Raw genomic sequence first — 25703 nt, forward strand, 5'->3', positions numbered from 1 at the left:
CTTGTTGGCCATGAAAGGGATGGGTGTTCTCCAGTGTCCCAGCATCAGCCCTGCTGGGTCTCATTAGGCACAGAAGCTACATCCACTTTCCAGTTCTTGATCCTGGTACTTCTGTACCGCACTTTTAAACTCCTCTGCTCCTATTCATTTGACATTTCTATTCAAAGGTTGTTTGTATAGGCTGAACACCCTGTCCCCACCCCTGGAAACAACCCTTAATGCCCTGGACTCAGTACAATACCTGTTGCCTGAGCCTTGGTTCTTTTCATCAGAGACCACGTATCACAAAGCCTTTTCCTGAGTAGCCTGTTACGGTAGTTTCTTCCACACTCTGTGACTAAACTGTGACAGAAATGACTTAGGAAGGAAAGATTTGACTCAGCCATGGTTTCAGAGCGCTCAGCCCATGACTGCTGGGCCCCACACACTCGAGCAGAGCATCGTGTCTGCAGGAGCACGTGGTGGAGGTCAGCCGCCATGTTCACGTCATGGCAGACAGGAGCATGAGATGGAGGTCAGCCGCCATGTTCACGTCATGGCAGACAGGAGCATGAGATGGAGGTCAGCCGCCATGTTCACGTCATGGCAGACAGGAGCATGAGATGGAGGTCAGCCGCCATGTTCACGTCATGGCAGACAGGAGCAAAGCTAAACACCTTAGCACTTTGCTGGTCTGCTCCTTTTATTTTATTTTTTTATCCCACTGGCCCCAGCCCCTTCAGGATCCGTCAGTCATCTCTGATAAAACCCTTATAGATGTACCCAGACTTGTGTCTAAGACAGATCAACCATCACAGTCTCTGTAAAGATCAACAATCACAATCTATGCAAGAGGCAATTCTCCCACCTTCCTGAAACCCTTTATCTCTGTTTATCCGAGCTCCTTGCTGCCTGCTGTATGACATTTGTCTTCTGTTCAGTAGCCTCCCTCACTAGAACATAAGCAACAGAGAATATGTTTTTTTCAATGTTTGTTTTCATGATGGGACCCCATCCCTGGCAGTTCTACCTGTCTTATAGATGCTTATACTCAATAGGTAGTGCATTTTACAGATTTTTTTTCTTGGTTTGTTGAGACAGGATTTCTTTGTGTAGCCCTAGCTGTCTGGGAACTCGTTCTAAAGACCAGACTGGCCTCCAACTCAGAGTTCTACCTGTCTCCTGAGTGCTGGAATTAAAGGTGTTCCTCACCACTAACCAGCAGGTGGAAAATTTTAAATAAATGATAAATACGAGTGACTATGGAGGATAGATTAAAATGATTTATTTTTAAGTATTATTAACCTTTCTGTGATCAGCTTCCTGGGAATGGGCTCCAAGAAAAGATCGTACATATTTGATTCCATCTTTGATATCACTATCTGATAGTACAACCACCTACCACCTTTGATAGCATCGAGTCCCCAGTTTCTAGTCGCTGGTCCATGAGAACACAGTAAATATCGGCTAGAGGAGCAGACTACCAGACTGACTGCAGCTTGATCCAACAACAACGCCTCTGCCCTGAGTCCAACACAGGATGCTTTCACAAGCCCCTGTCACTGAGGGCTTACCGGCCAGCTCCTGGAGCTCATGCACTAACAGTGCTCTGACCGGAACTATGGGAGTTGCATCTAAGTCCCCGACAGATCTTGGGGGTGTGATCCCTCATAAAAGGAAAATAAGTAGCACCCCTACAAAAACGATAACAAAGGCGTAATGTGGTGTGGTGGTTTACTCTTTGGAATCACCCAGCTCCCAAATAAATCACACGGAGGCTTATTCTTCCTTATCATCACCTGACCTGAGCTTGACTTGTTTCTCGTCAGCTTTTCTTCACTGAAATTATTCTTTCTTTCTGGGCTTTTTCCTTTTCTTCCTTCTGTATATCTCACTTTCCCTCTTACTCCGTGGCTGGCTCGGTGGCGGGGTGGCTGGTTCCTGACGTCCCCCTCCCTTTGTTCTCTCTCCGCTCCTCTTTTTTCTCATTTCTCCCTCTATTTACTCTCTGTCCATTCAGCCCTTTATTAGGACCATCAGGTGTTTTAGACAGGCAAAGAATCACAGCTTCACAGTTAAACAAATGCAACATAAATAAAAGTCACACACCTTAAAATAATATTCCCCCAAGAGCATAGAGTACAAAATCCCACCTCTCTGTATCCTCTGAGCATCCATCCACCTACCTCCACCTCCACACTGTCTATATTTCCACACTGTCACCCCCAGGTCTGAGCATCTTTCCACTGATTCTACTTCCCCCTCCTGCAATCCACTCTCCACATCTGCTGCAGGAATGTTGTTAAGGTACAAAGCAGATTGTGTGCCTGTCCTTCTTTAAACCCTCCCTGGCCCTTGAACTCAGAAGAAAATCTAGACTCCTCCCCTTGATAGAAAAGCCCTGTGTGATCCAGCTGTTTCCCTCCAGTCTCAGGACGCAGCCTTCCCCGCTAGTGGCTCTCAATTCCCTCTGTTCTTTAAAAGACACCTTTCGGTCACCAGGACCCCTTTCACTGCTATATCACAACGTCACTGCTCAGATATCAGCATGGAAACAGTTTCCCTTTGTTATAGGCTTGGATTTCTTACTGAAGCAGCGTCACACTTCCTGTAGCATGTTATAGATTCCAGAACTGGTTAGAAATGAGTCCCTTTCACCAGCAGGGCACCATCTCTAGACATCCATGTAAGAGAGATCTCTTCTCTATTCTATACTTGGTACTTGTCTGGCTGCCTATGGGTTTTATTTGTAAGCCCCAGGACTTATATAGATTTTCTCTAAACAACTCCAGATTAGGGAGCCTAAGAAACCTGCTCACAGGTATAATGTGGATTTACCTCTCCTTTTCACCCAACTTCAAAACTCTTGTGTTCCTTGTCAATTAATTCTTAAAAGAATTCCTGGCTTCCCTGGTATTCCAAAACCCTTTTAAGACACAATTAATTTAAGTTATCTAAGGAGCATTTGTCAGAAGTAATAGAATACAGTTATTTTTAAAGTAAAATATTAGCTTATACCCAAATTAACATTCTACTGTCTCTCCTATTTTGACAGAATGTCACAACTTGAAACAACTTGAAAGCCGCAGAAGTAGAAAAACAGTGTAAAGAGAGCAATTCACCATAAATCTGAGAGAGGCTGCTTCATTTTAATAGAATGTTATAATAAGATAAAATCAGTGTAATGTGGAGGAATTCCACTGACATTTTCTCTTTTTTTTTTTTTTTTTTTTTTTTTTTTGGTTTTTTTCGAGACAGGGTTTCTCTGTGGTTTTGGAGCCTGTCCTGGAACTAGCTCTTGTAGACCAGGCTGGTCTCGAACTCACAGAGATCCTCCTGCCTCTGCCTCCCAAGTGCTGGGATTAAAGGCGTGCGCCACCACCGCCCGGCAAGAGGTGTTCGAGCGTGCGCGTCCCTGGGTGGGCACGAAGACATTTTCTCAATTACTTTAATATGGCTCTATGACTTTTGAGTATCAGAATTATGGCCTCCAATTTGGCTTACACATTATAAGAAAAAAATTAAGTATGAAAAAATATCCTATATTTTAAAGTTAAGAAGTTAAAACATTTAGGTATATATTTCATTTGTATGTAGTATAATTCACTCAAATGAAAAATAAATCAACTCCTTTGATTCAAATACAAATTGCCTTACAATCATACAAACTGCAAAACTGAAACCTTTACCTTATACTCATGGGGTAAACCCCCTGTCCAGTTAAAAAAGATGAGGAAAAATTTTAAAAACAAATATAAGCTTGAAAATCACAATTCTCTCTGTCCCTCCCTCTCTCTGTTGTGTGTATTTGTGTGTGCATGCGTTCAAACTCAGAACCTTAACTAGAGTATTAAGCTGCCTGACAAGCCCTGTACCACTGTGCTAGATCTTGAGCCTGAAAACTAAATTCTCAAAAGGGCCATGGAAACCATCCTCACTGTCTTGGTTCAGGTTTTTATTGCTGTGAAGATACACTATGACCATGGCGACTCTTAACAAAGGAAAAACATTTCATTGAGAGTAGCTTACCGTTTCAGAGGTGCACCCAAAAACATATAATAACTTATGGAGACAAGATTGGAACCTAAGTCTCCTCATCCTCAAACAATATTTTTTCATAAATCACAGAGCCTCTCAGAAACCTAAAGGTTGGAAGCCAGCTGGGTAAGAGAGCTACAGAAACGGTAACCAGCCACTCACAGGCGGCTTGAAGATCAGATTCCTAAGTCACAGTCGTACTTTAAGCCTTCTAGTTTGTTGATTCCATCCTAACATTGCTGTCTAGTAAATATTATTGAATATTGTAAAACTCAAAATTAAACCCTTCAAACCAGTGGTTCTCAGGAGAAGTCACCTGCCCCTTATTCCTCAAAGAAGTATTTGGCAAAGACTAGATACATTCTCCAGTTGTCACAGCTGGGCAAGGGAGACAGACTAGTGACAGAAAATAGAGACTAGGCTTCCTGTAACAGAAATAAATAGAAAGACCACTCTAAAACTGGACCAGCCTAAGAGAACTCACTAGGTAACTGATAATCGTGTTTACATAAGGGAAATGAAATAAGGAATTTACATAAGAAAAAGACCAAGGCAGGTGGCAGTACACATCGCATGTCTTTAATTCCAGGACTCAGGAGGCAGAGACAGGTGGATTTCTCTGAGTTTGAGGCCAGCCTGGTCTATAAAGCAAGTTCTAGAATAGCCAGAGTTGTTACACAGAGAAACCCTGTCTTGAAAAGCCAGAAAAAAAAGAAGGAAGGAGAAAGGGAGGAAGAGAGGACGGGAAGAAGGAAGGAAGGAAGGAAGGAAGGAAGGAAGGAAGGAAGGAAGGAAGGAAGGAAGGAAGGAAGGAAGGAAGGAAGGAAGGAAGGAAAAGAAGACAATATACTCCGATTCAAGGTCACACACTAGATTGCTTAAATCAAATGATAAGCTGTGTTACTGTTTAAGGATTTGTTTAAATTCTAGAATGGAACACAGAGAGAGAACTTGATGTGATTGAAAGAGAATGTTTTCTCTATAACCACCCAACCCCCTAACACAGTCATACCCATAAATATGGTTCCCCTTAGGACAGTGATAGTTTTGCTACAGAGTACTCTATGATAGAAAGTGGATGGCTATCTTTGACATGTTAGCTAGAGAATAAGGGAATTAATAACATAATGTGGTTGGAATCCCAATTTGTTTTATTTGGTTACTTGTCCTGTTTCATGCCATTGTTGCATTGGGGTTGCCCTGTCCTGTCTTGTTGCAAGTTATTTCATTGGATCATATTTGTGGTGAACTGATTTACTCTGAGGAAAAAGCTGTAATGAATTTGGTAGTGTTAGCAGGAGGAAGAATTTGTTCATTTTTCTATGGTACATTCCTCCTTCGGAGTCAAATATAGGATAGATGTTTTGTACTGAACCGTCAAAGAGATTTTGTAAATGTCAGAAAACATGCTCAATGGTTCAATCACACAGCTGTTTATTATTTTTGCCATGTTGATTCAGAATGGATCAAATTCGCTCTAGCCTCTGCTCACTAAGAAGGGCGTTCCTGCAACCGAGCAAGCAGCTTCTGAGAACAACTTTTATACATTCTCTTATTAGAATGTTAAGCACAGATCATGGAAACTATGAGATGCCTATCGGGCATAGTGTGAGCGCTCTCCTACTTAAGTGACCACATGTTTTTCTAGCTGTCACAACAGAACCCGAGTTAGCAACCTTAGTAATAAAGGGTCCTGTAATAAAGCCAGTTACAGCGTCAATAATATTTGAAACCAGCCTGAGACGAAGTCTTCTCTTTACCGTCTTATTAACCATGATCTGAGTTTGACTCAATATGATGTTAGTATTCAGTTCACCTCAAACAAGTTAATTTTGAGCAGATGTGTAAAACATGAACCATGATGGCTGCTGATTCATTTTGGAAAATGTCAGCACAATCTTAGCATCTTAATGTACCTATTTAGCCTTCTTGCTTTCTAAATTAATACCAACTTTTAACATTGTTAAATTATGTAGTAAGAACTATCGAGGCTCTAGTGTGTGTTAGGCACTATTCTTGTCCCAGAATATTGAAAAGTGACAGACATTTTTATCAAACCTTAAGTGCTTTCCACAGTGCTGTGCTCTATGGAATGGAGAAAAAAAGAAGACTTTAGTTGAGGAGAAAGGAAGTGACAATGACAGGTAGTTGTGGTGGATACAGCTTTCTAAAGTAGTAGTGAGAGCACAATGAGTCTTCTGTGATAGAATGAGCAGGCATAAGTATGTGCAAGCGAATGCATTTAGGAAAGAAAGAACTTGGGATGTCAGGCATGATGGACATGCCTGTTATCCCTGTACTCGGGAGGCTGGCACAGGAGAAGTGGGAATTTGAAGCCAGTTGAGCTACAGAGAGAAAACCTATAGGAAGAAAAGAACGAAGGGAAGGAAGACAGAAGGGAGAGGAAAGAGGGGGTTAAGGGGAAAGAGAATGAGGTGTTAGGGATGTGCAAGTAGCTCACTATAGACAGTGTGTAGGCTGTGTTGATAAAGACCACACCTTGAGAGGAGGCAATGGGATGAGGTGTCTAAGAACATCTCTTCCGTGTTTAGCTGACTTGAGTTTTTGTCCTGCCTCTGCTCCTCATTTGCTGGTTACCCAGTTGCTCCATTTTCTGATGTGTGACCTGGAAACACAGCACATGGAAGGAGCCCGAGTGAATGGGGAGCCACACTGCTAAGAAGTTTATGCTTCTTCTTGGAATGAGAGCCCCTGGATGGTTAACAGAATGATTGACTCCAGGTTCTAAGAAGAATGTCATTAGTATGGATAGACTGATCTTTCTGGTTTACAGAAGGCCAGCTTCTACTTTTAGCCCAGTACAGAAAACAGAATATCTCTGCTTCTTTTCATGATGGCATTGATCTCTTTACAGAGTCCACCCCCGAGACCCAATTATGTCTCAAAAGCTCCACTGCAGACCACAAAGTTTAAATTAGGACATTATTCAGTGGTTAGGAGACGCACGCATTAAGCCATAATATATGATTTACATTGAAAATAAAGGAGTATTTTGACAATGATTACAGGGGCACAGTTTACAGATTCACGATGAATATAAAGACAATGAAGTTTTTAGCTTCTGTGATTAGGAGGGTGCTAATAGAAATAGCTATGCTGTATTAACATTTTATATCTCAATTTATTTAATTTGTTGAAAAGGACAACAGTTCCCTTCCCTGAGAAAAATTAAGTTTCTAGGTTATTCAGAATTGTTGGTCACAGTTAAGAGCAAGAGCTTCTAAATATGGAAACAATTACAAATCATGTGATTTGCACAACAACAATTGGCAGTTGCAGCGGTTGGGTCTTGGTTAATATCAAATCAAAAGCAAATTATCTTCATATTGTGCTTTGTCTTCATTTCGTTTAGGGTCCCCAAGGACCAAGAGGTCAGCCAGGACCTCCTGTGAGTTCATTTATGTTTATATCTGCTTGTCATTGATTAATATACAGTTGCCTGGTTTTGAGATATTTACCAACTGGGTTTGGATTTGTTTCATTTTTTATTATTATTATGTTGCAGGGTCCTCCTGGAGCACCTGGTCCAAGAGTAAGTTATCTTGGTTGGTTTTATTCTGTTTTGTCTTAGAATATCAAACTTTTGGTGGGAAGTTATGTGTGTGTGTGTTTGGGAAGGGCACTATGTCTGTGGGTTATATATTTATGTGTATGTGTGTGGAGTGTATATGTGTTTGTGTGTGTGTGTGTGTTGTATTGTATGTGTGGAAATCAAAGGAAGATGTCAGCTCTTTGTTTTCTCTCATCCATCTTATGCCTTTGAGACGGGTTCTCTCACTGAACCTGGAACTAGCCTGGTTCAGAAATGCCTTATCCCGAAGCTGGGATTTGCAAGCTTGCTCAAGCATCCCCTCGTTTTAATGTGGATGCTGTGGCCGACTCATGTCCTTACGCGTGAGTGGCAAATGCTCTTATCCACTGAGCTATCTTTCCACCCTATCATGTGAACTTTAAACTTTTAAAGTCATCCCATCCTTCTGGTATACCTTAGTTCTTTTTGCTAGCCAGCCCCAGCCCAGCTATGAGAATTGGAATCCACGCCTTTTATTTCTTATCTAGAAAAGAGATTGTATTTCCTACTTTTGGTTCATTTTGAACACTGAGCACCAGGAAAGCATCCAATCTCTTAAACAAACAAACAAACAAACAAACAAGTTCTCTCCTTAGGTTTTACATGAATCCTTTTCGGTTGCTAGTGTCCGGAAAACCCAGCCGTCTCCTGCATTTGCTTTTGCTCTAACTACCACAACCTAAAACGTGCTAAGCTCATTTGAAAATAACATTTCAATTTCTTTGCCTACTATCTCTGATATTCCAACATTCTAAGTTTAGTCTCTCTTCTTATCTACTGTCATTTTCTGAAACCTCTTTGACCCCACTTTTGACCCCATGATTCTGATTTGGGGCCTCCCCATACCCCCAATCTCAGCTGTACCTCCTTCCATCAGTCTCCTGCTCACATACAGTGGCAAGTCATCACATTTCCTTCCCAATGGCATCCGCTCTTTGCTCCGAGCAATGGTCAGACTTACGCTTCCCAAGCCATGATTATTTCCACATGCTGTTACTGTGTCATTTAGATCACGATAGCTCCAGGTGGCTGTCCACGGTGTTCCCTGCTCTGCAGAGTGGGAACTCTGCATTTCCTCAGTTTTGCTTTGCATCTGAGAATCATTTTCCAGCAAATGTCACAGATCTTTCCTTCACCCTGGGCCTCTGTGCTCCTCCTCGTTCTCTATATCCGTGCAATGCATGGACCGCAAGTTGTCTTCTGCCCCGGTTCATTGCCTCCCCTCCTTGTGAGAGCTTTGAGAAATTGTGGCTGCCATCCTAAAACAAAATAAGTTCTGAAGAATCACAAAATTAATGGCAAGCTAGAAAGTCATAGAGAACTTTTTTTGTATTTAAGTACCTAATTAGGGGCATATTCTCTAGTCTTGGCTGAAATTCTATGAGTTTCTACACAGCTAAAGTGAAGTGGATACATGAAGTTTTTCTTCTTTGAGAAAATAAATATGGATATGAATATATACTTTGAGGAACTAAGAGACTTAAACTGTGAAGTACCTATGCTTAATAAATAACCGGTGGTCCAAAAGGGTTGGCTTGTTTGGTTCCTTCTTTGTTCTTTCTTTCTTCTGTTGTCTTCCTGATTCTTGTCAAATGTGAACCACATTTCTTCACACTCTTTGCAGAGGCCAATGCAGGAATGTCAGAAAGTCTAGGGTTTATGCAGTAGAACTCTAAATGACAGTGGTTACGGCCTCCTTGAAATCTGTGATCCCATCTCCTCATTGCGTCCTGAGATATAATTGATAGCTCTCCCTTTCATCCATGCTTACCTTTTATGTTTATTTCCTATTCAAGTCCTAAATAAACATTTGTTTTTATTTGTTATTTTTTATTACTTGTACACATTTGTTATTATTAACACACACACAAAATCATTTGTCAAGCTTCCTAGAACATTTCAGCATAAATCCTCTAAGGGAAGGGCTGGTTTCACTTAGAGAGAAGTAGAAGACAGAATGAGAAATTGATACATGTAGTAATGCTATAGCCACATCACTAAGGAAGCAGAGAATTACAAATTCAAGGCCAACTAGGCCAGCGTAGTGGGACTCTGCCTTAGAAACAAAACAAAGGATTAGAAGTTCTCTCAGTAATTATTCAGTAATTTTTACATTGTGACAAAGTTCACACAGAAATATAATTGACAAAATGGTTTTGCAGAACCATTTCATGCTCACCAGTAATGGCATACTGAGGTCTTATTAATGATTGGTATTTATTTTCATATAACATGAAATTTACTAATGGCATCATTTAAGAACACATGACATTAGATTTGTAACGTGCAGCCATCACTAATAATTTTAGAAAATTTTGTCATCCTGGAAAAATCCCCATGCCCATTACATTAATCAGTCACTCCTGCTTCTATATAATATATATACATATTACATATATGCATGTGTAGGTGTATGAGATGTGTGCATGTAGTGCATGCATGTGTTCACACAGCCTCCATATATGTGTGCATATATGTGTAGCATCTCTGTGTGTATATAGTTACTTCAGAGTGCAAGTTGGATTCAGTATTCATGGAAGATGGGACCAGTTCAGTGAACCTCTCCAGCATTCCTTGGTAATAAAGTATATAGAAAGTAGATCTGAGAAGGCTTGGTGGGCAGCAGTGCATACTGTGAAAGAAGAAGACCTGAGTTCAAATCCCCAGCACCCATGTCAGAAGCTATAGTCATGGACCCCGCACCTGTAGCCCAGCCTTGGAAGGGCAGAGATGTGCAGATCCTGGAGGTTCTCTGGACAGCCAGCCCGCTAGACAAGCTGCAGCTTCAGGGAGAGACCCTGCCTCAAAAAGTAAGAGAATTAGAGGGAGATTACCAACATCTTCACTTGTCCATTCAAATGTATGTACGTGCATACACTCCACACGTAGATGCTACACACATATACACCTCTAGATGGAGAGAAGTGACTGTGTGAACACAAGCATGTACTACATGCATACATCCCATACACTAATATATATTATATATGTTGTGTTATACAGTATATATATATATATATACACACACACATATATATATATTGAAAATAGAAGTGATTTACATAACAGGCACAGGCTTTTTGCAGGGTAATAAAATTTTCTGAAATTACTAGTGATGGTTATACACTACAAATTTAGTGCCATATGTTCTTAAATAATAAAACTGGTAAATTTCATGTTCTATGAATCTTAGACCCGTAAAAACCAACCATTAATTAAACCTCAGTATGTCGTTACTAATGAGCATGAAACCGTTCTGCAAAACAATTTTGTCAGTTATATTTCTATGTGAACTGTCACGATGTAAAAATTCCTTACGTCGGCAAGAGGAAGGAAGTTTGAGATAGTCTAACCCAGCCTCCCCTCCCTTACCCGCCCCCGTCGAAGGCCTGTGGAGTTAAGTTGACTCACAGTGCCGGGTGCAGTGGAAAGCTGACACTTCCAGGAGAGGAGTACGTGTTGATGGTGTGTGTGTGAGTGTGAGGATCTGGAGACAAGGGTCTGTGCGGTACACACTTAGAAAGCCGTGAGCAAATCTACCCCAGGATGCTAGAGACAGTCCTTCATGTGCTGAATGAGTAGCAGGATGGGAATGGGGGGGTGCATTTGTGTGTGTGTGTGAGTGCATGTGCACCTGTGCATGTGGGGGGTGCATGCATGTGTGTGGGCGTGCATGTATGCGTGCGTGCGTGTGAATGTACGTGTGTGTGCTTATACATGTGTGTGTGTGTACCTGTGCATGTATGTGGCGGGGGATGTATATGTAGACAATAACCAATATAAGTCAATCGATGTGATAAGGAATTTCAGCTGATCTCGCCTAGTTCGCGGGTCAACTGTGAGAGCCAGAGAGGTGAACTGAGAGGTGGCAGAGAGGTCCTGGCTTCAGAGGCCAGAAGTTCTTCCACCAGAGAGGGCCACGGCCTTAAACTGATTCCTAGTCCTGCAATGTCACCCACAATCCCCAAAACCCTGAACTGCCCAGGCTGGACCCATGTGACACTCACATGGACATGGGAGAGAGTTGGGAGGATTATTTTCTCGCAAACTGTGATGAGATGCACCTAGTTTCTGGCATTTGGGACTGTGGGGTGACTTGCTAGTTACCAGTCTGCTCACTCCTTGTTCTGTTTCCTATTGTATATGCTTGTCTGTAAAAAACGGTTTAAGTAGGTCGGGTGGTGGTGGCACATGGCTTTAATCCCAGTACTCAGGAGGCAGAGGTAGGCAGATCTCTGTGAATTTGAGGCCAGTCTGGTCTATAGGAGTTAGTTCCAGGACAGTCTGCAAAGCTACAAAGAAACCCTGCCTCAAAAAAAAAAAAAAAATTGGTTTAGTGATTTTTTTTCACATGATAATGTGTTCTTTCTCTTTATCCAGACTTCATGAGGAAGCTGTTTTGTTTTATTTCATTCTGGACCCCTTTCCTGCACTTAATGACAGCTTTATACCCAGTGTGGGCAGTTTTATGCCTATGTTCAAAACATTAAGTAATTTTCTTGTTATAATATTATGTTCTCTTAAACTAGAGCACATTTTAAAAGTTTCTTTTTTTCCTAAATCCCTTCACTGGATTTAGAGATTTCCCTGTCACTGCTCTGGACCAGCGTCCCGGGCTCACCTTGAGCGCCCAGTCTTGGGTACGAGGATTACAGTGTCTGCTGCCACACCCAGCCCCAAATGAAAATTATCTGCTCACATGTGAACACTGAGCTGTTACTGAATGGCTTCCCCAAAATCCTCTTAATTCAGTCTGTCTGCGTCTACAAATGAGGAAAAAAAATAACAAAGCCAGCATACTGAATTCCTAATATTTGCCAAAGCATAGAGTGGGCTTTGGGAATAGTCTAGGAATTACAGAAATATGAAGAATGTTGAGAAAAATCAGGAGAGCTAAGTCCTATGAAATGTCTTTGTTTTCTAATGCCTCTTCCAAAAGATATTACCGTTTTCATGGAGTGGTCATTTGCACAAACCGTGGTTAAAACTGTGAGTGCTTCAGCATTAACTCAGTACCAGCTTCTACTGCTCCTCCCTGCATTCTCTCACACAGACGCAAAGATAAGCAGTCATGTCATCTAGGATAGCCTGTTGTTCTTTCGTTCAGTCTTCTGTGATGAACATCCTTTTGTAAACACGATCGCTGCAAATATCCTGTCAATATGCCCGTTGTTTTATCCCGTGTAGAATACCTTAAGACCAATCCCCAAAGCGGAAGTGGAACCAGCTCCCCTCCTGTCACTCACGGTGACAAAGCCCCTAAGACGAAGAGATTGAAGGAATAAAGGTTGATTTTGACTCAAAGTTTCCGAGGTTCTGTGAGTAGTCCCTTGCCTACATTGCTTTGACTACAGAGCGGAAACCAAGTGAGAGGAGACTGATGACCCAAACCCGCTTTGAAGTCACAGTCCTAATGACCTAGCTTCTTCCTAGGAGATCCCGCTTCCGACCATTACTACCACCCCACCGTGCCACAGGCTGGCGACCAGGTCTTTCACATGTGGGCTCTGGGAGGCGCTCCAGATCCAAGCTCTGCTGCATAATCAGCGTACTTACACAGGATTTTTCATTTTGGTACCACACATGAACATGGAATTTGCCATTTTAATTAAGCACATATAAATGTACTTCTTGCATTAGTAATATCTACAGTTTTGAAACCACCCATTTCCAGAACCTTTCTCTTCTTCCCAAACTGAGACTGTATCTATTAAACAATTAAGTCCTTCTTTCAAGCCCATGGCAGTTACCAGGTCTTAATGAACTTGATTAGTCTAGGTATTTTACACTAGTTAATCATGCAGTAATTTCTTTCTGTGACTGAGTTACCCCCTCATACACACGCACACACTCACACGCACACATACACACACACAACATAACTTGACTTTTCATCATATTGTAAGCATGTATTAGAATTTAATTATGTTTAATCCTAAGTAATATGCCATTAAATTTATACAATACATTTGGGTTATGCTGGTGAATGTTTATTTCGCATGCATCTTTTGGCCATTTTAAATAATATTACCATGACCAAGAGATATATAAATATTTGAGCCCCACCTTAAGTGTCCCCTTCTCTACTTTGGAAGGGTGGAGGGCAATATTTCAGATTGAATTGAGGACCTCATATGCTTACCATGTCCAACCTTCACGTATGTGCATGTATATGAGGTTGCCTGCAAAGGCCACAAGAGGACTCCAGATCCCTTAGAGTTGGGGTTGCAGATGGTTGTAAGCCCTGTGGGTGCTGGCTACTGAACTCTGGTCCTCTGCAAGAGCCACAAGCACTCCTAACCACTGAGCCATCTCTCTAGCTCCTCGGTAGACTTTTTCTTTGCAAAGCAGACTGGTGTTAAATTATGTCAGTTTTTATCTGTCTGAAGATGCCTTAATTTCCCTTCACGGTTGAACATTGCATTTGTCTTTCCACACACTGCATGCCACCACTCTGCTTTCTCACTTCTGTGGGTTTTGAGCAAAGCCTTCTACTACTCTGAGTGTCTCCGGACTGTGATAACCCTCTCCTATCTCTGCTTTTTAACATTCTGTCTTTGTCCACAGTGTTGAACGTTCTCTTTGTTTTCTTTGCCTTAATTTATTTGAGATACTGTATTCCTAAATGGCCTGGGTTTCCTATCACTCACTATGTAGCCCAGGCTGTCCTCAAATTCATCATTCTGTCACCCCAACTTCCCAACATTTTAGTCCTTAAGCGTGAGGGAAGATCATGGAGTTCTTAGATATGTATATTAATGTATTAATGTTTCTCATCAAATTTGGCAGGGGTGTAGTCATTATTTCAGATATTAGGACCCTTTTCTCTCCCTTCCCATTCTCATTATACCTATGTCTGTCTGCTTGGCAGGGTCCATCAAAACTGTAAATTTCTGTTTATTCATCTTCATGCTCATCTTTAAAACCACTGGCGTTCTCTTCTGACCTCTAAAATCTCTTGTTGAGTCTTACAGTAAGTTTTCATTTCAGCTACACTCTTCAACACCGGCGTTTCTAGGTGGGCCTTTTCAATGTCATTTCTGTCTCCGCTTCAGAAATGTTTTATTTAATAAGATGTATTTGCCATTCTTTAGTCCTATAAAAAGTTTCTTTTAATTCTTCAAACATTGCCAAGTCAGTGTCATTGTCTTACCCAATCTGGGATTTCTCACAGACAGTTCCTTTTTTAGTTTGTTTTAGGAGGAGCACACGTCAGTCTGCACTTGCAGAGGTTGGAGAACAGCTTGTTAAGGCAGCTCTCCCCTCCACATGTGGGTCCTGGGAACTGAACTCAGGTTCAAGACTCAAAGACTCAAAGACACAAACACACAAATGCTTGTGTTCTTTATATAAATTGGCATAGCATTTGCCTACAACCTACAACCATTAAATTATCCACAAATGCTCCTGTAACATTTAAGTTAAAATTGCATATAAATGCAATATAATAGAACCATTTATTACACTATATTGTTTAGGGAATAATGACAAGAAAAAGAAGAAACTTTTTATACTTTTGATCCTGTTTGTTTGAGCCTGAAAATGCAGAATCCTCAGATATACAGCACCAACTGTGTTCTTATTGAAAGAAGACATTTTACATAGTGTAATGCCACATCCCCAGAAGTCACATTCTTGCCCTCAACCTGAATTATTCTTGTTGCTTTTCATTGTCGTTAGTTGATGTTTCTGAATGATGTCATCTCTACTTCTTTGCTATGTGTGAACATGGAAGTTACTCCTCAGCTTAGTGCTCAGCTAATTTCTGTCCGAGATTTCCTATTAGGTTTTCTTAGGCACTGGGGACGATACGGCTGCCATTTTGCTATGGGGTCTGTGTGTAATTGTGGTTCCATTTCAGTGCTCACCCAGAAAGCTGACAATTCCACCGTAACTTTCTCCTGCTGTCACAGAGCCTCGAGATCAGCCAAGGCTGATAGCTTGGCACCTCTGTGGTCTCTCATATGACATCATGTGAGGTTTCAGATTCTGGGATAGGGTCATAACTTTGCAAAGTCTCTAAGACATCACATTCTCTAGCTTTTCCTTGGGAATGTTTGGTTATCCCCTTGGCTACTTCATTCTCTACTGTTTGAGACAAAGTTTAAAAATTCACTGCACATACTTTTGGAGAACGCTTCCACGGATAACCTTGTGCTGTACTAGATGACCTCTGGATTGGGTAAAATAAAGATGATCTTAGATGTCTTCCAGGGAGCCACCAGAAAGGTCAGATAATGACAATATCCAGGAAGGAAGTAAAACTCCGAAGTGACTTTAGTCCTGTTCTGTTCCTCCTGTGGCGATTACATTTTGCAGGCTGTGGACTTTAGTCCAAACTCAAAATTGAAATAAATTTCACTTACAAGTCCTTTGGCTCTTATTTGTAAATCTAAAAGTGAACAGTACCTCATCATATGAAATAGAATGGTTGTTCAGATGATCTGAGTCAATACAATAATAGAAATAACAAAAGCAAACAGCAAATCCATGGACTTCAGAAAGGTGAGTTCTTACCTTTCATCATTACCTAAACACTAAAGATGTGCAAAAGCATAGGCAATAACACACTATGAGTTTTCTGTTTGTTTAAAAAACAATACATAGGAATATTTTGACAATTTTATTATATAATAAATGTATTGATATTTTAAGCAATTAATAAGTCATTTTAAATTTTATGTTCATATTTCTACTTTGGCAAATACTGACAGCTATAACTTATATAAGCAAAAGTCTTATAAGGCACTCAGTTATAATTCTGGTTGGTTTTGGGTTTTGTGGTTTATGGTATTGAAGATGGAACCCATGGCCTAATGTATGCTTGGGGAGTGCTTTACTCTGAAATACAGCCCCAGTCCCATTCTGTCTTATGAAAAGTCTGAGAGTCTTCTAATTCTAAAGAGTTTGAAAGCCCCTGCTACATGTTCTAATTAACACTCTTAACCACACACCAGGAGCCAGCGTGCTCCCGTAATCCCAGTAATGGGGGTGCTGAGGCAGGAGGATAGTGAGTTCAAAGACATCCTGACTTACATAGCAAGACTTTGTCTCAGATCATAGGACTGGTTGGTCTACAGAAAAAGTCCTTAGCCTAACCTTCCTGCACCTTGGACAGGCCATGTCTCCTGGACTTTCTCCAGGCTTGTTATTTCTGCTTGGGAAACTCCTCTCTCTTTCCTTAGCCATTCTCTCTCCTCGTTTCCACTCAGATGTCACCACCACAAGAAAAGGTTCACTTTCCAGTGTCTTGCTCCCTAATTTCTCTCATGGCCCCAGGCACTTTTCTTCCATCGCACGTATAACAGTTTATAATTGTGTGGTTGTAGATCATGTGATAAGGGCTTGTTTCCCCTCTAACATCTCTCCACTGGAGCGATGCTCTTTCTTACTTACCATTTTCTCCTCGATATTTATTATAGTGTTTGGGAATGCATGTATGCAGAATGAGTGAGTACTTTTCCAGGATGAAAGTCACATGTGAAGACAAGGGGCAAAGGTGGTTTGTATTGATTGTTCCATCATCTTCAATAGTTTTTCCGATTACAAGCATGACTTGAGAATGAGCTGTTGAGATGCAGCCTCTATCCTGTGGGCCTGCTAATAAGACATCCCAGTATCACAGTCTTTCTGAGATAAATCAGATGGTTTGCCTAACTTACACAGATGTGCTTTTCAGAACCTTCCCTGAGCCCAGGCTTCTTCATTTCCAAGACATTTTTTTTAATTATAAAAAGACTATTACAAATGGTCATACTGAGTTTTTCTCTTAAAATATCTTTTTATTAAATGCAGGAGCAGATCGAGTTTGTGCTGTTATTTCTTTTGGGACTAATGGTACATTTTCCAACTTCAGAAATTGTTTGAAAGACCACAAAAGTATCAGATTGGGCTCTTGCGGTGACGACCACAGGACTGCAGTATTTTATTCTGCTTTCCTTCCAAGAATAGAACTGTTAAAAATGACTGCAGTTATTTATTCTTCAGTGTGCAGTTTATCACATGGGGGCATTGTGTTTCATTCGTCTTCCATTTGAGAAGTGATCCTTGCACACTTTCGTGCAGCGGGAACAAACAGCTTCTATTGGTAAGCTTTAGACCGGGTCCTGCTTGAAGGAGACCAGTGGGTCCAGGATGAAAGCCACATGCTGTGTTTCATATGAAATAACTAAGAATTATTTTCAAGATTTGTAGCCATAAGAGTTGCAGATTCCATTCAGATCAATCTAGAAGCCTTTACCAGCAAGGTTTCCAGAACATTCTGAACACATAGTTCTTCAGAACACCGTCTTGATCTTATTGCGATCTCAAATGGTTTTGTTTTGCACAGAGACAAATGGATATCCATGCTGCTATTCAGGCCCTGGTTGCATCGAATTCTGCCCTGCAGATGGAGGTAATACATCTGGCTCTATTTGTGTTGGCAGTTTCAATATTCAAATTAAACAGGGGGATTTTTTTTTGAAAGCCGAAATGTGGCATTATCTCAAAAGTCGTATTTAAAACAGAAAATCTGAAATTGTTTTCAAGTGTAATAAAAGAGAAATACATACACAGGATATTTCATAAGGAAACTATTTCAAGCAAAAAACTTAGGACCTTTAAAGACCTTATTTTTGAAGGGCTTTGGTGCTGTTGGGGAGGTAGGAAGGTAAAATGAGCCGTGTTTCTTACGGTCGGATTTGTCTTGATCACTCATTAATCTCAGAAAGGAAAAGAAGAGCATGTTCACCCCTTTGCTAAACCTAGCCAATCATCTGTGTATACTCAAACAAGTGTGCTGTGTGTACAGTCTAACAGAAGAACAGAGAACTCAAAGAAGATAAACACCAGTGTGTGAGGAAGACTCCATGCAGATCATGGCATGCATTAGGAACGAGAATCTAAGGCTGGCTGCTTTTCTAGGTCTCGTTCTGTCATGAGTTCTTCATCTTGGGTGGTGGACAATTACATAAAGATGTGTTTGATGCTAAAAATGTAAAGCCCAACGTGAAGCTCTGCAGCTTCTAACTGTGCAGAACATCATTAAGCTAAGTAGTCTTTGGTTCTGATTAATTTCAGTGTATGACTTGTTTTGCAACATTTTTATAGCAAAGTTTGAAATAAAATTCTAAACTCTGATTATTTTATATGGAGTTTTAAAAGCATTGGGACTGTAGGTATAATAATCCCTTAAGTCTCCTGTCAACTTACAAACTGAACTCTGGCCTTCTGTTGGGGTCTGGAATTAATAGGCTGATATCACCCTATTCCCAGCTTCCTAAAAAGCAATTAGGGTCACAGTCTTAGTCCGCCTTGTCCAGAGTTTTATTAGGGTTGTCTTGCTTATATGATTTTTGTGATGACTTGGCAGAGTTACCAGAATACTGAGGTGACTTTAATCAACCACAGTGCAGAGATTTTCAAAACCCTGACCTACCTTAGCAGTTTACTGAGCAGCATGAAGAACCCCCTCGGCACACGAGATAACCCAGCACGGATCTGCAAGGATTTGCTCAGCTGTGAGTACAAGCTTTCAGATGGTAAGTCCGTCTCATCAGAGTCTCCTGTCTGAAATAGTCACTAGAACATTTGAGATCTACCACGCAGTCAGTTCAGACCTCAGTCATTTCGATAAGCCATCAGCAAGAGCCACTATGACGTCATCATGAAATAGTCTTTAAGGGAGATAGACTGCCGAAATCACCTCACTCGTGTGTCCACCTTTACACTTCGTATTTTCTAGGTAGCACATCATATAGGGAAGGCTGACATCAGGGGTGACAGGCAGGAACACATCCTTGTTTTTGGCAATTCAAAGCCATCAAAGATGACTTTTAAAAAAAAAAAACATAAATTATCTACTATAGAACTCCCTAACAATGTAGTTTAATTTAAATACGCCCCAACTAGAGTCAGCAAATATCAAAATAAAGTGGTTTGTCATCCTTAGAGTTTCTCATCCTGTTCAGTAAAGTGCATTGGTCACGAGTATAAAAGTAGGTTTAGAGAAAAATCACTAAAAAAATGTGTGGTGATATTTTGTTTGTGCTATAATAAATAAAGCTTGCCTGAATCAGAAGGCATAGCTAAGCCACTAGTTAGTCATAGAGGCCAGGCAGTGTTGGCACACACCTTTAATCCCAGAACTCTGTGGCAAAGGCAAAGGGATTTTCAAGGCCACCCTGGGCTACACTAGATTGAACCAGTCTCAAGGAGAAACAGAGCCCGCTCACATCTTTAATCCCAGTACTTGGGAGTCACACGCCTTTAAGCCCAACACTAGGGAACTGGAGATAGGAAGGGATATAGCTGGGCAGAGAGAGGACTATAAGGTGGGAGGAGACAGGAACTCAGGGCTTTCAGTCTGAGGATTCAGTTGGAGGATTCATGGAAACAAGATACCCCCATTCAATCTGAGGATTCAGTAGAAGTAAAAAGTCTCTCTAGTGGCTGGCTCCTTTACTTCTCTGATCTTTCAGCATTTACCCTGATATCTGACTCCAGGTTTTTATCAGTAAGACCAATTAGAACTCATGCTACAGAAATGGTTTAAACCCAGAGGCTCAATTACCACTTAAATAAGAGAAACACTAACTTTCAAAAAAAAATGTGTCATTTTCATTTCTAGCTAGTCTATAATCACCCATATAGTTACTACTATATCTTTTTGTTTTGCTAAAAACTTAATTCCCAGAATATGTTAAGTTGAGGTGAGTCCGGCCAGCCAGGATTTTCTTTCTACAGATTAGTTGGAAAAATAAATCTTGTTTAGGATTGGATTCTCTAAGACAAACACAATGAGGTGATGGGGGCAAGAGAGTTAAGAGCTTGCCTAGGTAATGTCCTTCAGCGGAGTGAAGACCTTAAAACTGGAAGAAGTGGCATGAGGACATCGAGAAAGGGGGCATCCGTGGGTGGTCGGCCCTGATGGGATAAAGGAAGCTATTGATTAAAGACACTAGAAGGTGTAAGCAGGGAGAAGCGGAGGGGTGAAATTGTTGAGAAGGTAGAGTTGCCGGTAGTGCAGGCTAGTGTGGACAGCCATGGGAGTTAATGGTTGCAGTAAAGGAGACTGGAGAGCCAGGAACAGAGCGGCCAAGGCGTTGGGAGTAGTGTTCATGTGGCTTTAAAAAAAATATATCAACAATAAGGTTATATACATAGATCTTTCTGAAAGTAATAACAAGACAGAAATTAAAATATTCAAAGCAATATATTCAGTAATTGCCCTGGGAAATGACAGCAGATAATATAACATGATGATGATCATTGCAACATAGATTATTTCGAGGGAGAACATTTTTAAGAAAGTGATCTGGATGTAGCGGCAGGAAAGACACCTTCCCACGTCGAGCACTACGAGGCCAGGACAGAACGTAAATGAAAGAACTAGAAAGAGAAGCAGTGTTCTCAGGGAAGAGCCAATATTGAATTGGAGCCCGTGGGCTCACAAACGCTATAAGGCGCATAAAATAGATTTAAGATAAACTGTATGTCATATTACCACGAAACTCCCGCCAGATCCCCGCTGTGAACATGGCGTCTGAATTTAAAGCATGCAACCACACAGACAAGGAACGCTTGATGGAATGACTTTCATTTACACAAATATCTCACAGTAGTAGGAAAATAATTTCTTGAAATGGAAGAGATGATGGACGAGGGTGTGCATTCTCTCCCTCGGATAAGACTGGATGTCCATATGGGCTTGTGGTGAGAAATCAGCTATGATTTCTACAAATTAAAAAAATATGGGGGATTCCAAAGAAAGGAAGCTATCTGATGAAGGTGGATGCCCTCCACCCCTTCCTTCTTTTTCAAGAAATGAGCAGTTCTCCAAATGTGTTTCCTGGATGAGAGTTAGGTTTTGTTTGAAACGCAGACCCCCAAGTCACACCCAGGACCTAGCGGACCAGCAGTTCTGAGGTGGGGCCCACTGAGTGTGTTTGGACAGATGCATTGTGTTCAATGTAGTTTGAAAGTCACTGTCGTTGAGTACAGTCTCCTTGCCAGTGAACTACCGATTCAGCTAATACGTGTTGTGCAGGCACGTTAGAACGTTAGAACGGCAATACTCACGGGTGTTTGCAGGCAGGGGAAACTTGGGAGGAGCTAGAGGAATCTCTAAGGTAGAATGGAGCATAATCTCAGCCTGTGGTAAGAAGTGACACTTGATTAAAAAAAGATTATTTGACAGTCTTTTCTTCTTAATCATGAAAATTACAGCACATAATTCAAAAGTTCCTGTATTTGGAATCAAGTGCTGTTTGAATATTCTGTAACCCTGGAATCAGGAAGGTAGCACCATGTCTTCAAGCTGAGTGTTTCCTAAACTACCATTTCGTTCTTTGACCTCGCTTTAGCTATGAATTGGCTAGCGGAAATGAGGTGTAGTGACTTAAGCCCCGCCCATTTTCAGATCTGAAGGCCAAAACACAAACAAAACCACTGTTTAATTGCATCTCTTTCTTTCTGAAAAGAAAATGTAATTTTTTAGGTTTTATTTTTCAAGTTTTATCTGCATGTGTGTGCACCAATTGTTGGCAGAGCCTATGGATGCCATAAGAGAGTTTTAAGTCTCCTGAACCTGACATAAGGAGACAGTGACGAGCTGCCATGTAGGTGTTGGGAATCAAACCCAGATCCTCTGTAGAAGGAGCCAGTGCTCTTAACCTTAGAGCCATCTCTCCAGCCCAACTTTATTGGTTTTAATCATCAGTATTACCCACAAAGATCTATTTTCTTCAGCTAGGTTGAAATCATTTCTATTTTAAATGAAATCTCTGTTTTAAACTCTATAAAAATTTAGACCAGAAGTATACATTAACTACAACTTTAATACTAATTGTGTAACTCTAGATCATTCTCTTCTAGTTGACTTTTACCTTTTTTTAAGAAAATCTTTTACAATCATTTACTTTTTGTGGACACACACACACACCACAGTGAGTATGCAGAGGTCAGAGGACACTTGCCGAGGTCACTTCTCTCCTTCCATCATGTCCCAGGCATCAAAGTCAGGCCATGAAGCTTAGTAGTTAGTGCCTTTGCTTACTGAGCTATCTCAGAGGCAGGCCTTAACTGACACCTACTTATCCAGAGTCCAAAGCACTGAACTCAGGCTGTGTATCATTTTGATAAAAGTTATGAAATATTTTTTAAATTGATAGGTTCTTGAAAATACAGTTCTGGGTAACAGTTTTACATGCTTATAGTTTTCATTCATTTGCTAAATATTGGTGTTTACAATCAGCTGTGTATTTGACAGATAAGACTGTGATATGTTGACGTGTGTCGACATGAAAGTTGTAGGTCTCAGCTAAAGGGGAATAAGAGGCAGTTTATTTGGGGGGGGGCAATTATGAGTGACCACGGTGCCCAGGAACAAGGATTTAGGTTATCCCAAATTCCACATTCCAATGTAGAAGAGGTTTTAAGAAGTACATAACAAAGAAAGTCATAAATCAAGGTAAGTTTCAAATACACTGGCAGGTGCTTCTAAGATGGTTACAGTGTGATAGGGGTGCTTTACATAGGACCAAGGTGCTGCATGGTGACGTTCTCAGTTTTTGGAATACTGAGAGATATTGGACTGCTCAGCCCATGGATTCTGAAAGGTTTCTGTCTGTTACTCACATGGTGCTAGTCCAGACACAGAGGTGAGCAAGCAATGGCTGCTCAAGGGAATAGTAGAACTAGCTCAAGACAAGGCAATCAGCCTCTGAACCTGCACCATCCCAATCTCTCCCCAGTATTGAAATTCCAATCCGCCAATAAGTCTCTGCTGACGCAGATTCTTTTCAGGAGTTTTCGTTCTTAGATGAGACATTATATAAGTCCGTGTAGTTTAGTATGAGGTTGAAATAACCTTGTGTTTTTGTTCTAAACTAATAGGAAAATACTGGATTGATCCAAATCTTGGGTGCTCTTCAGATGCCTTTGAGGTATTCTGCAATTTTAGTGCTGGTGGCCAAACATGTTTATCTCCTGTTTCTGTGACGAAGGTGTGTACTGAGTTTTAGAACATGTGCTTATGTATTATGTAAACAAGGATTTAAAAACACTCTTTGTCATCATATTGTTGTGGATTTTTAACCATGAAATTAAAATGTGCCTTTGCCCTTTGTTCTCTATCATATATGAAAAATATTTTCATTGTTAAAATATTTTTAAAGATTTATTTTTGTTATATGTAGAAATGTTTGCCTGAATGTATGTGTGTGCAACATGTCCATGCCTGGTCCCTAGAGAGGTCAGAAGAGGGCATCAGATCCCTCAAAACTGGAATTATGAACAGTTGTGAGCCATGTGGGTGCTGGGAATTGAACCCAGATCCTCTGCAATAGCATCAATTTTTCTTAACCACCGAGCCATCTGTCCAGTTCTCATTGTTTAAAAAAATGTTAATAAGTGCCATAAATCTTGAAAGTTTGTCTGTTCTCTGATTGGTTCAGTGTATCCCATGGATCTGGTTTCTTCAATTCCCTAAAGTTTGTGCAACATGACATTGTGGTTTTAAACATGCACAGACCTTCGAAAACCTCCAATCAGTGGCACTGCTCTGGTCAACAATCCATTACCTACAGCTTTTTTGAAAATTGTGTCATCACTAACGGAATATTGCTACAGATGCTTCCTGCCTTTGAGTGATTATCATAAAACAATCTCCTATAAGCAAGCATCCACTGACTATTGTTTCAAAGTTTCAAGACTAGTTCTGTAAATGCACTGTTTAGAATGAATAGTTTCATACAAAATTGAGCTACAAGGATTTTTAAAACCCAGTTCTATTTATAACATCTTGAAATAAAAATTGCCCTTTCTTTCTTTTTCTGATTAAACTGGCTTTGCCAGTTTTCTCATTGGCAAAGAACTGGCACATGCCTATCATGAGTTCTGCCCATCTTCAGAAGGCTTACAGGCACAATGCGCAGCTGGTTTCTATTGAGTGGCTCTCCCTCACTGAGCCGGGATTTTCATTGTGTGATCTCAGTGGACATCCGCCACTGTTCTCCACGACAGAGGGGGCAGGACTGCTCCATGTTGCTCTGAATGGAGAGTGGTACAGTACTTCTCTGTGTAAAATGGACATCCACATCTGCGTCCTCAATGCCCTGGCTGTTGCCTATGCATTTTTATACAGATTTTTGTAGAAAGGAGATAAAAGAAGGGACCTATTGAACAAACAAGCTAGGAGCAGTAAAGAAAACTGTGCTAGTTCCTCCCATGACTGAATCAATTCTGCCATCGGTAGGAAGTAGAAGGACCAGAAATCAGAACTGTGTGTGAAGAGCATCGTGGGGAATGAAACCGTGGTTACCAAAGGGCTCACTCCACTCTGTGGGCTAGACTGCGTAAATTACCTTTGTCGTTTTGTTTTTATTGTTTGTTTTTGTGTTTTCAGTGTGAAAATTTATCAGTATTGAATAGTAAAACTAGGAATACCATAATCAAAATAATATCAACACATTCCAAGAGAGTAACAGCCAAGATTTTGAAAAATAATTGTTTAATTCCTAATCAGGCTTCAACAATTAGAAAATTATCATAATCTACCAAGTCAGCAGCCCCATGTGGTGGGTGTTATCAACAAGGTAACCAAGGCTGGGGAACACTGCTAGTCTATACATATCTAACTTGGATTACAAAAATTAGCAAATTGAAAATTAAACTTCAACATTCCTAAAGAGTACAGTCCACATTTTTATCCCTATACCCTAATTGTGCATTTATTTTCTCTCTTCCTAGAGTTCTTCTTTTGTTTTTCTGACATTGGTTCTTTTCCTGGTGTTTGCGGCACTAGGGTTCAAAATAAACCTAAGCAGGCACTCTTCTGCCGTGCTGTGCCCTCTTCTGCCGTGCTGTGCCCTCTCCTGCCGTGCTGTGCCTCTCCCTAGGGTTTTTCTTTTCGTTGTTGTTGCTTTACCATCTCCCAGCCTCATTACCTCCCAACCAACATTTTTATCATTTATATTTAGAGACTTAATATAAATTCCTTAGTAGCAATCCCATACTCACATTGTATCTGAACCCCTCTTTGAATAAGTCTCAGACAGTGGTGATGGTGGTGACGATGATGATGGTAGTGGTGGTAATGGTGGTGATGACGATG

At 40.8% G+C, this 25703-nt stretch overlaps 1 protein-coding gene across 4 annotated transcripts in view; it reads left to right on the forward strand.

The window, feature by feature from the left end:
- The window catches only part of Col24a1 (collagen type XXIV alpha 1 chain), a 240113-nt gene that overhangs the window by 208410 nt on the left and 6000 nt on the right, over positions 1 to 25703 (forward strand). Inside the window, exons 54-58 of one of the 4 annotated variants that reach the window (XM_057794063.1) lie at positions 7391 to 7426; positions 7544 to 7570; positions 17940 to 18005; positions 18963 to 19131; positions 23486 to 23595. In XM_057794063.1, the coding sequence (XP_057650046.1) occupies positions 7391 to 7426; positions 7544 to 7570; positions 17940 to 18005; positions 18963 to 19131; positions 23486 to 23595 (408 nt within the window). Of the gene's footprint in view, positions 1 to 7390; positions 7427 to 7543; positions 7571 to 17939; positions 18006 to 18514; positions 18642 to 18962; positions 19132 to 23485; positions 23599 to 25703 lie in introns of those variants that run through there. The other 3 variants (XM_057794064.1, XR_009058690.1, XM_057794065.1) reach the window with 3 other exon arrangements.

The sequence above is a fragment of the Chionomys nivalis genome, chromosome 18, assembly GCF_950005125.1.
Source record: "Chionomys nivalis chromosome 18, mChiNiv1.1, whole genome shotgun sequence".
In the NCBI taxonomy this organism is placed as follows: Eukaryota; Metazoa; Chordata; class Mammalia; order Rodentia; family Cricetidae; genus Chionomys; species Chionomys nivalis.